General features: G+C 42.0%; 1 protein-coding gene across 2 annotated transcripts in view; it reads left to right on the top strand.

Moving 5' to 3' along the window:
* Positions 1–438: 438 nt before the first annotated feature.
* Positions 439–12,119, top strand: part of ACAP2 (ArfGAP with coiled-coil, ankyrin repeat and PH domains 2) — a 64,818-nt gene continuing 53,137 nt past the window's right edge. The window contains exon 1 of one of the 2 annotated variants that reach the window (XM_074153002.1): positions 439–681. In XM_074153002.1, coding sequence (XP_074009103.1) covers positions 629–681 — 53 coding nt within the window. In that variant the 5' untranslated portion in view covers positions 439–628. The remainder of the gene's footprint in view (positions 682–12,119) is intronic. The other variant, XM_074153001.1, reaches the window with a different exon arrangement.

The following is a 12,119-nucleotide window of genomic DNA, read 5'->3' as shown; positions in this document are numbered from 1 at the left end:
CCTGACGCCGCCCGCCACGCCCAGCCCCCGGGGGACGTCATCCGCCCCGAGCGACGGGCGGATCAGCCTATCGCACGGCTGGAACCGCCCCCTCAGTGTTTATGAGCGCTGGGATTGGTCTTCCGGGTAGCCGTAGTAATGGAGTTTACCAATTGGTGGGAGGCCAACGGCAGCTCTTCCCGTTGGCTCACCAGGCTGTCACTCTTTAGGATGCTCCATGAGGAAGTAATCCCTCCGGCTCCCGGCTGTTGGCTGCCTCCGCTGAGTGGCCCGCCTCTCTCCCCTTGTGATTGGCCAGAGCTCTCCCCTGCTCTTGCGACTGGATGGGTTGGCCGCTCTACGCCTCTTTGGGGGAAGCCCCGCCTCCGCTGGCGTCTTATTGGTTTTTTTCTGCTAGGAGCTGCCGTCTATTGGCTCTCCGGGCCGTCAGTCGCGGTCGGGCGCGGGAGGCGGGCAGAGGGGGTTGATCGGCGCGACCCTCCCGCAGCAGCCGCTGGGCCCCGCCGCCCTTCATGAGCGCCGCCCCTGCCTAGCCCCGCCTGGCGGCCGGCCTCGGCTCGCCTCGCTTCGGGCTCACCACCACCACCACCAGCGGAGGAGGCAGCGGGGTCCCCCGCGGCAGGGGAGGATGAAGGTGACCGTGGACTTCGAGGAGTGCCTGAAGGACTCGCCGCGCTTCAGGTACCGCCGGCGAGGGGCCGGGGCGGGGCCGTGCGGGGGGACAGGCCGCGGTGGAGCGGCGGGGTGTAGTTGTGGGGGGGTGGGAAGCGGGGTCGAGCGTCCGCGGGGGGGACGGGCCGCAGGGCGGGGAAGGGGCTGCCGGGGCTGGGGAGGGGGAAGTGGTTGTGGGGGCCCTGGGGGGTAGCAGGCGGTGGCGAGCTGTGGGCAACCGGCTTTGAGGAGAGTGGCGGGCTGGGGCCGCTGTGGGGAGGCGGTTACGTGGAACTGGTGGGGGACAGGCTTAGGGGACAGGGTTGGGGTGGCAGGGCAGGCGCAGCGTGTGTGGAGGGGGGGTGGCTACGACGGGCTGGAGGCCGTGTGTGAGGAAGGGGCTGCTGGCGTGTGTGGAGCTCTGGGGAGGAGGGGGATGTGGGAGGTGAAAAGAAGGGGGGCAGTACGGGGGGTTGGGTGGGTAGTGTGTGGGGTCTTGGGGCTTATGTGGAGGCAGCAGACTCTGCAGTGGACACGGCCGGGGTCACCCGCCTTGGAGATGTGGGGGGTGAGGGATGCCAGGCAGCTGGTGTAGGAGACGCTCAGCAGCCCCAGCAGTGCCTGCTCGGGCTCCAGAGTGGGTCTGTCTCTGGCTCTTCAGAGTTGTGCTGACACTTTGGCTCCTGGTGTCTCCCACCTGTGTCTTCTGCATGTGTCCATGTTCACTCTGGCCACTGTTGGGGTGCCAGTATTAAACAAGCTCAGTATAATCTTACTTCCTGTTGTCAGACCAAGGCATTACTCTTTGCTGTAGGCTTACTTCTGCTTACGTTGGACAACTTTCCCCTTCATCTTTCCCTATGCTTTTATCCATTTGATATAGGTATTGTACACCATTTATCTACTCAGCATAATTCTGCTTCTCTGTTGGCTGCTCTGTGTGCATAGGCCCAATTTCTGTGCCTGGTATCACCCTGCAAGCTGATGGAGAGGCAGACAGCTTTGTGGCTTGATGTGATGTGTCACTGCTGCGCCTTCCTGTCCCGTGCTGAGCCAATGTTTGGAGCGTCTGTGGCTGGCACAGGCTGGGTGAGCTCTGGCTGTTGAGGGAACTGGTCCTGCTCTTCCTCTGGTCTCTGGCTGTGTCTTCGTGCCTCCTCTTTGTGTCAGCTTTAGCAATCGTGTGGTTCTGGGATGTGGAGGAAGTTGGAGAAGAAGATTGTTTGAATGGCTTAGCCCTGGCAGAAGTTGGAGTTCCTGTTCTTCCCTCCTTTGCTCCTGTCTCTGCTGCCAGCTGGTTCCTGGCAGCTTCTGCCACGAGTTTTTGTGATGACCGTGACTTGTATTGTTGGATCCTTCAATGATCTAGCTGCCCTGCCAGAAGAGACTGGTTGGTTTTCTGCTGGATTAGTGAGTTGAGTCAGCATTGCAAGGGGTGTGAAACCTACTAAAGCTTATGGGGAGGAGGAAGAGGAAACTTCACTGCCAGAAGCGAGGCTTAGAGGAAGGTAGTGGGGAGCTTTTATATTGACTTAGCTGTTCCACAAAATTTAGCCCTGAGTTGGATATGCTTGCTACTATATGTACTTTCTGGCACAACTATGTTTAATGTGGATTCATCCTATTTGGTGACAATGCAGTCTCAGATTGGCTTAATTTAACCATTGAACTGTACCATTAAATATAATTATTGTTCTTTTTAATTACTGATACTTGCTGAAGTGTAGAATATACTTGAGAAAGCAATAAATTGTGGCTAAAATTTGTTAGCAGGAGTATGCTGCTGTCTCTTCAAGTTAAGACATCCTAGTTCATTTGAACTCAGTTTGTATCATTCTCCTTTTGCTCCTATTGTTTCCTTTCCTTCAAGGAGAGAAAAACTGTGGAAGACCCTATGTCAGGGTACATTGTGGTCTTTGTGACAGTCTCTGGTACTACTACCTCTGAAGAAATTGCGGAAGACCTTATGGTGTAATCACTTGATGCCATCAAAACATCTTTCCAACCTTTAGCTGATAAGAAGTGGTTAAAATCACGAAGCAAAAATCCTGTAGTATTTCTGAAAAAAGTTCATATCTTTCATTATTAGTATTTGCTGTTACGCTTTTTGTCATTCTTAGTGTTAATAAGAATTACCTAAACCAAAGACTGGAAACCTAAATGAAGTTTGCTGCAGTGGTTTTATTAAGGAATGGTAGAGACATTGATGTAGAGCAAGGTCACTACAAAGTCCTAGTGTTCTTGCAGGGAGTAGTGTGGACATAAGGCACCTTTCCTGTGCTGTGTTCCTTATCTTACAGCGAAGCAGTTGCAGCTTTCTCCTGACCTTGCTGAGCAGGTGGGTGTAGTCTCAGTCCTTCCCATCAGTGTACCTGTTAGAGCTGTTAAATAAACTTGTTGGGAGGCATATAGTGGATAGAAATGTCACAGTTTACTTTCTTGTAGTCGTGGAGAGAACTGGGTGAATCAGAGTTCCTGAGTCACCAAATCCCTGTTTTCACAGGGAGCTACTTAAATCTTTTAAAACATGCTACTACATACAGCTTCAGACACATGACTTTCCTGCTTATCTGTTTCTCATGAAGTTCATGTTGATCTCTTCTGGCTTTGAGGTGTAACTGGGAATATCATAGTTACCCGAATCAACAAAATAAAGGTTTCTTTGCTTGCTTAAAATACATATGGAGGGAGCATGGGTTGTTGCTGTTGAGTTGCTGATATTTGATTAGATAATAATGGCTATAAAGATTCATGTTAGAAGTATAGTGGGCGATTTCATAGTCAGGCACATATTTTTTTCCCCCTCCAGTAGATAAAGAAATCTTTAAGTTATAAAATCTGAAGCAATGATGGCCTATTGTTTGTAAACTTAGGACATACCAATTTGGGGTTGGAAACTCGAGGTTTAGAAATTGATTTCAAAAAGGGTCATGGAAAAGGCTATAAATTTGTGCACACTCTTGCAAATTTGCAATCATGTTTTTTTTTAAGCCCACTTTGAAAATAATCTCACTGAAGTCACATGCTTTTCCTTCTTGACTCCCTCTCTGAAAGTGTGGACAGACCAAAGATCCAGCAAGGAAATGCATTTGCAGTTCTCCTACAATGTGTCGATGACTTCCCATCAAATGAAGAAGTTGCTTGGGGAGGGGCTTCGGAGCAGTCCTTGAGTAGTAAGAACTGAGCTGTACTGGCAAGTTCTGTGTATATAATCAGGAATTCCTGGCATCATTTTTTGATATGCAAATAGTATTGTGAAATAATACTTTCTCCTTATCTTTAAGCAATGAGAATTTTAGTTTTGGAGTTTAATGGAGCAGGCTTTTACATTGATGTTTCACTTTTGTTTTTTCTTCTAACAAAAGAACGTTTTCTCTTAATGAATGAGATATGCACTGTAACAGCTGCATGAATCACTCTGAACCTAGTTTTTTAGAAAGGAGAAGCAACTTTAAGTGATGTGGAAATATAGCTGCTGCTGTAAGTAACAGTTAAAGAAAGAAAAAGTAAAATTCTGTTGCTTGCAATGTATGCAATTGTAAGAACTCTCTAGAAGAAGCCACAGCCTCTTCCAGTCTTTAAAAATATATCAGTAAAAAGCTGTGTATTTATGGGATCATTTCTTTCTCCTTATCTGTCACCGTTGCTGAAGTTTAAATTTATTTATTTTTATTCAACTTTGTATTAACTTCCTGAGACCCCAGCTGCAGAACAGATGATGGATGAACGAGGCAGAAGAAAGAATATAAGTGAAACCATTGCCAATTACCATTCTTAGTAAAAGTATATCGTGGGTAGTTTCTGGGTAGAACTGGTGGTTCTAGTGTATTCCCTTCAAAGGGACTTGTCTGAGGAGTCTCCCGTTTAGATGGAACTAAAGCACTGCTTTGTGTAGGCAGCCCCGCAGCTGAAGACTGGCTGTCACTGAAGCTCCCTGGTGTGTGGGGTGGTTTTCGTCTTCTGTGGCTTTGATTCTGGTCTATCAAAACAAGGCCAGCTGAGATGCACCGCATGGTTACACAGGGGATACAGGCTGAATAGGTCACTCCTGCCACTTTGTGGCTTTCTAGATTTATGATTTATTTTTTTTTCCTCTCTTCTTCACTACTGTGTAACCAGAACTTAGTCACTAAGCATCTGTTTCCCAGGTAACAGAAAGTGTTTTGTCACTTTAAAATAGGAGTAATATAAGAAAGTGACTTATTTAACCTATTTGGAATAGGTCTTGATCAGTAGTCAGAGAAACTGTTGTATGTGCCTAACCTGTATACTTTGCTTTGCTTATTACTTTCTGAAGTAATTGCTTATTACTTTCTGAACACGTAGAAATTGGAATATCAAGGGTTCCAGTGGGTACGGCACTGCAGTGCAGCCTCCTTCCCAACCTGCTGCATCCCAGTACTGCCAGTAGGGAGTAAACCCCTCTGATCAGTGGGGTTATAGTGCGGGTAATCTGTCTGTGGTTGTGGTACCGCTGAAATCACTGAGGCCGCTCATGTAGGTGGGCTCAGCCACATTTAAGGTGTTAAGAGGTATGTGAGCAAGAACTCTGTCTGCATACAAAATCTGTTTGTTTGGCTCAGACTTACCTAGCTGTTCTAGGAGGATTTTTTTAAAGAAACATTCGGTCTGGACTTTCTGCCCTTGGTGTTTGGGACTGAAAAGCAAGTTTGTAACTTACCTGGCACAGCAGGCTGGAAAGTATAGCAGCAGACCAGAAAAAGAAAGATACAGTAAGTTGAAAGAGAAAGCTGCCAAACATTTGTTTGTAAGTTTGCGTTTACCATTTTTCATACTTATGTCGTTGTTATGTTTATAATTTCCAGTATGTGATTGTAGAACAGCACTTGCCATAGCTGAAGTGTAGTGATGTGGAGGACAATCTTAGCGGGATGCTGGCGAGTTACACGTGTGCAACATCTCTGTCCGTACAACAAGGAGTTTGATGGAGTTAGTTAAACAGAGTGCTTCTAGATTTCTAATTCTTCGCTTTTGTGAAGATTACAGTGAATGTGCTGTTTTACTCAGACTCTAGTCAATGATTTATTTATTTTTCAATATGTGAATAAATCTTTCAAATGTGCATGCAGAAAATAATTGACCTTAAAAAAAAAGTGTATGTGTTGAAAGATAGGACCCAATGCTAGAGCATTTTATTCCATGGTAATCATACCAGAATAAAGAAGTTTCATTGAACATCCCTCAAATAAATTTCATCCAAATCTCTCATGCTGAAATCTCTTAAAATCTTTTCAAATTTAATAGTAAGTTGTTACAGTCTTTCCTAATAGACATTAGAGATCTGTCCTAATATCAGGTTGTCATGATTTAGTTAGTGCACCTAAATTGTTTTAATGAAAAAAAAAAAAGTTGTCTATTGTAATTATGAATTACAAAGGTTAGGGCTTTTTAAGTAATGATTCAGATTGTGTTTCTTTGTTGTTTGATTATGATTTATGTGAAGTAACAGCAAACTGAAAAATCTTAACTGTATCTCAAGTTGCTAGTAGGAACTTAAAATGTTAATTTCCTTGGTTTTGGTCTTTTTAAGTTTTTATCTGGGAATAAAGAAGAAAGGAGCTTACAGTGGAAGTAGTAACAAAATCTGCTAGCTATCATAGTGTTGCGGTAGCACAGCAGTAGCATCAATCACTGAAGAACTAGTATTAATTAAGCCTGTGCAACTGACCTTTAATGAGTACTTGTAGAATTAGAAGGACGGCTTATTTATGCGTGTGTGCAACGTAACTGTAATTATACAAGATCTTACAGTAATTCAAATTTTAAATATAGATTTGAAGAGACTTGATTCTTTAGCCTTGAGTGTTTCACTTCTGTTGGCTAAGCACATCTCCAGTAATTACATTAAGAACTGAAGTTATGGAGATGGTAGTTTTATATTTTGGAAGGGAAGGAATGTCAGTGTTAAAATCTCTGGAAAGCAGGGTTAGTAAATAGACTATTCATTTGGAAGGGGGCAGCTATAAATAGAAATCTGTCTATCTTGGGCTAGGTGGACTTGGGTAGCTTTGTTTTTTTCCTGTACGTATCTGTGAAGTCATTGCACACTGAATAGCAAATGTGCTGAATCAGCTCAGTTAACGCTGTCCTGTGATCTTTTTTTCAGGCTTAGCATCTTGACAACCTTGTACTCACAACTGGGTTACTTAGATTCAGCATTTTTCCTGTTCTTACTTTGTGCAGTAAACAACGTGACTTAAGTTGTTGGTGAATTTTTACTACAGTAAATCATTCTAAAAAGTCCCCAAAGCAAACTCCATCCTGATAACCTGCTTTGAGAGAAAAAGAAAAGGAAAATACTAGATTTTCGGTGACAACAGAAACATTCCTACTGCAATTACGGTTTACAGAGCCAAGAACCCTTTGCCTGGGTCTTGATGCAGGCCTTCCTGGCTAAATCAATTAGTTTAGCACCTCAAGGAGATGCAAATGCAGAAGTGTCATGAGTGAGGGCAAAAAAACCCCACCAAAAAACCCCATGTGGTTACTTAGTTTTATGTCATCTAGCGCCTTATGTTTACGTGGGTAGGAAATAGAAGAATGAATTGTGACTAATTTAATTACCTTTTTGCCTCGTACATGCAAAATTCAGTTTAAAAACATATATAGAAGTTTAAACTCTGCAAATGCATTTGTGATCTTTTTGAGCACATACTGTGCTGTTTGTTTGAGATTTGGATATTGCTGTGAGTTTGGGTAATAATTTGGGTTGTTTGCTTTTTTATAGTGGCAGATTTATAACAAAAGTGACAGCTAAAGTAGCTGTCTGCAGGGGAAGACCATTAGGAGGAAATGCTGATTAGCATGTGGACTGTAACATTATTTTAATATATGTAGGAATTTTCCATATTTCACTGTGTGACAATATAAGTCCTGGTTTTGTTGCCACTTTAATATTACTAAAAGATTAGATCAAGAACATGAAAAATAGTAGATATTATCATTACGATAATAAACTAAATTTTAAGCAGTCCAGTAGACTAAAACATTGTTTTACCTTCCTGATGATCTCTTCAAGAGGAGTCCTTGCATATGTGGCAAAATAACTACTGTTAACGTTTACTCTGTGAATACTGAAAGTAAACCAGACCTCGGGTAAGTCAGTTGTTTTTATCCACTGTACATAACTTATGCCTGCGTAGAAGAGAATCTAATTTATGGGATGATGTCCTATATACATTTTCAAACTGACAAGACACAAGGATACCCTAAGAAAATAATTTGCTGCAAAGTAGTCCTTTCAAGTGTTTTATGAATGGGGGGAGGTTTTGAATACAGTGCATGCCTGTCAGATGATTGGCAGACTTGCTCATGTGGCACGAATCTTTCTGTTTGATATTTTAAGTTTTCTGTTTGAAATTTTAAGATTCTACAATATGCGGGCATGGTGCTCTTGAATAATTTCTAGAGTTCATATGTCAATAATAACTGAGATTTAAATAGTTGTATTGTGGCTTTGCATGAGAGAGAGTCTAGCAGTTGTCAGTGCACACACACAAACTACCTTTTTTCTTTTCATGAATTGATGATACGCCTTCAGTAACAGACATTAAAGGAAGACCTTGGTTGCCAATTTTGTATGGATAAACTTAAAGCAGAGCTAGTGATCAGTTTGCATGATGTGATTTTGAGGTTTCTAAACTTCCAGAATGTATTTTTGTATTTTAAGCTGGATATAATGCAAAGAGAAACTGGAGAAGCTATATGTAGTGACATGTATTCCGCCTGACAAAACTTTAAAAAGCAAGTTCTGTGCAAGAGAATTCCAGATTTCCATTTTTCTGGGTGCCAGATGTTAATTTAAGTAGGAACACATGGATATCAAAGACACTTAACGTTTCTCTGTATTTTGAATATCCTACTCTTCAATTATTAGTGATCTTTTAATTATTTTTTAAAAAGATGTATAACTTACGTAATCATGTAACAGATTTTTGTGTATTGATGTTTAGGATGACTCTGTGGATTGCAATTTGAATTTATTTCAGTCTTTTGGTACAAAGGGAAGGCGTGTTGTATTCAGAGTCTGACTTCTGGCCGCAAATGCTTTATCCCTTTTGCCTGGCAAAACAGAGGTGGGGATTTTGTGCTGGGAGATGGGGGTTGGTTTTCTGCTCTGTGGTTTCTCCCCAGGGAGGCACTGAGCCCCTTCTGTCCCCCTCCGAGATGGGGCCTGGGGCTCCCTTGGCCGCTTTGGCTGGTGGCTGGTGTGAGTCAGTGCCAGGGGGCCTGTCCTGCTCTCCAGTGCTGTCCTAGGCTCCAGCTCTCCAGTGGTCCCCTTGCTGCTGTGGCTGCTCACCAGTGGTTCTATGTATCGTTGGTTCTATGTAATATGCTGCTGCTAATATGCTCTAGGTTTAAGATGACTTAAGTAAGAGCTGGGTGGGTGAAGAAGAAAAATAATGTACATGGAGTGGTGTCGGGCCTCGTGATCTTAACTGGGACTAGCAAAAGGCATTGAAAAGACTCACTGCTCAACTGGAAGTGTAGGTTATATCTTGTCTTTCCTAGACTTGTAGCAGTCATGTAAGCTGGTTGGAGTTCCTGTCTGTTTAAATAGTTCAATAATTAATGAAATTGGCCTCTTCTTTCTTAACTTCTGTAAACATGTAAAGTAGAGTTCATCATCTCATCTACTGTGTAGCCACCTCTCTTCTTAAGGCAGATCTTAGGCTTGGGCTCCTTCAAATCTTAACGAAGATTACTAGTTGTATCCCAAGTGCATCTTGATTTGTTTTAGCCATGTGTGTCAGGATAAGGTGAACTGCACCCTGGAAATAGCATGTTTCCACTCTGTCATTTCCAAAGGTAATTTAGATGACTAACTCTGGTATCTATGCCTAAATACCGGAATTTGATCAGATAAGGCATGCTACAAGAATAGAACAAGTGTATTGGCTTTGCCAGTCTGGGTTGTTACTGGGGGTAAAAACTGTTTAAGATGATTGAGGAATCTCTGATGTTTTATTGAGGATGCAACTTCTGGCTGAATTTGTGTGTTGCTAAATGGGAGTCTGTTTAAAAAGTATACACACACGTGTGCAGCCTCTCTACAGGAGAATCTCTTCAAAAGAATCTCCAGTTTGTGAAGAATGACTTTTAAAAGTACTCATTTAACTTCCTGGACTACTTTCTTTTGTAAAGTGTCTGATTTTGAAGAAAATATTTGCCTGTTTATACTATCCTACTTTATTTATCCCCAAATGAATGATGGAAAATAAGAAGGTGAAGTGTTAAGTGTGCATGCTGTCGCAAAATAGCCACTATATTCTAAGTATTGATCTTGCAAGATCTTTTAAAAATATTTCAGTTCATTTGAGATGAAAAACCTTTTGTATGTAATTAATAAAGGACATGTAAGCTTCTGTTTGGTTAAGAAATAGTTTACCTGCAATTACCATCAATGGACGAGTGAAAGCCCAGGGTCTTTAAATCTCCTGATGACTAAAAGTAGTGGGAGAAAAGGTACTAAATGTACCCAAAGAATATTCAAGTCTTTTCCAGGGCTGTGGGTGTACCATATGTATTTTGTAGTTTTCACATTAAAACATTCCAAATGCTTTTTTTTTTTTTTAATAGGCCATCCATTATCATTTGAGAATGGTGAAAAGGAAAGGAGACTGGCTTTTCCAAATGTGAAAACTGTAAATTTGAGGAAAACACCAATACTCTGCATTTCTATGTTCTCCTATCCCTAATGCCTATGTACTCTGTTATCTTGAGATTGGATTCATTTGACTGGCTGCTTCAGCGCGAAGGCAAAAAGGGCAAAGACTGTCTCTTTGCAGTATGAGGGAACAACTAAAGCTATTAACTTAAATTAACATGTAAAAAACATTATGGTAACTGAGTGTGAGGTAGATGTATGTATCAAGTTTGAAATTTGTCTGTTGCAACAAAGCTGCAAGCTCTCCTCTGACTGTCAAATAGAGCATTCTGATTTTGTGGAAGTGTATTACCAAAATATTCAGCTTCTGGAATGGACAAAAAGGGTAAATACTTGCTGAGGACTCAGTCTTCATAGCAAATCTGGAATTTTCCTTTGGCTTCGGTAAAGAAGATCTGTCTGATGTGACTGGAATTGTAGAGAGCTAATGGTCCTTAGCTCTTCTAAAATGTGGTGAGATCTTGTTACAAAAGCTTTGCCATCTTATGGTTGTTTGGACACAGCTGTACTTTCCTAACTGTAGTAGGTATAATTTAGCAACTAAGGAAGTTACAAAAAGAAAGGGACAGATATTGCTTTATTTTTTTGAAATCAAAGCAAACACAGGACTCATTAATATTATATGAGATCTGTAAAGAATACTCTTGGACTAATTAGAGAGTACTCTGATCTCCGGTTGCCTCTACTTCGTAGGAGATTTTCTGTACGGGTGGTTAAGTCTTGCTGTATCAATTCTGAACATATTGATACCGAAAATCCTGTACTGGGGGAATCTAGTGATATTTACTCTTCCTGTTTTTCAGGCACTGCTTCCCTGTCTTTTATATTGACTGCATTTGAGGTACCTAAGGGGTATCTTCCCAAATAGGGGATTTATTTCTTCATTTTTCCTCAGATTGTTATTACAGCTTTTAAAAGAAGGGTTGATGTGACCCATTAATATCTGACTAGGAACTCCAGATCTTCAGGCTAATAGATAGGACATCCCTCCATCTAAACACTACGCCCTATCTTGTATCCTTTGCAGTTGGTTGCTTGATGGTTATATTTATGGTTCCACATCCTGACCTTACTACATATTTGAGTTTTCAAATGTTGAAATCCTTCATTCCTTCTGCTGCTTTTGTGTTCAAGCTCCTGGGTAGTTGCTGAGATTTAAAAGATTAAAGCAGCCCTGTGATGTTTGCAAGTTTTCAGCCACAAGAAGTTTCTGCACGGCGCCATCAGTTTCTTGAGCTTGTTTCTGCTGCCCTTTTTTTTTTTTTTTTTTCCCAACATCTTGATACTGTAGTCCTACTTCCTTATCTGATAATGAGGCCTCCTAAAAAGCTTTTGACTCATTCTTGAGATGTTGGAATTACTAGTAAAAATTACGCAGCACAGGTATTGTGATGTGTTGCTTTCTTATCTGAGTTTGTTTTCCAATGTAATCAACTTCTTTACAGAGGAGCTTTCGTGGTCACCATTGTATCCCCGTGGTCACCATTGTATCCCTGTCTTGTTAACAGCTGTCCCACAAGGAACAAAACATTTAAGTTGAAAGGTGAAGAAAATCCTGCTTATCAGAATCTTTGTGGAAGAAGAGGGTTGCTAATTTTCTACTTCGGCTTACCTAACTATCAGGCTCTCCTGGGGTAAAAGAGCTTAGGGGAAAAATATTAGGAAAAACTATTGGGAAAAGAACACTGTTGGGCATTTCTGGCAGTTTACTGCACTGGAGTAATGAGAGGAAAAGCCTGAGATTTTCCGTCCAGCAGGTAACACAGATGTCCTTACAGAC

The sequence above is a fragment of the Numenius arquata genome, chromosome 9, assembly GCF_964106895.1.
Source record: "Numenius arquata chromosome 9, bNumArq3.hap1.1, whole genome shotgun sequence".
In the NCBI taxonomy this organism is placed as follows: domain Eukaryota; kingdom Metazoa; phylum Chordata; class Aves; order Charadriiformes; family Scolopacidae; genus Numenius; species Numenius arquata.
Note: the sequence above shows the minus strand (reverse complement) of the source record. Positions and strands in the feature narration are given on the sequence as shown.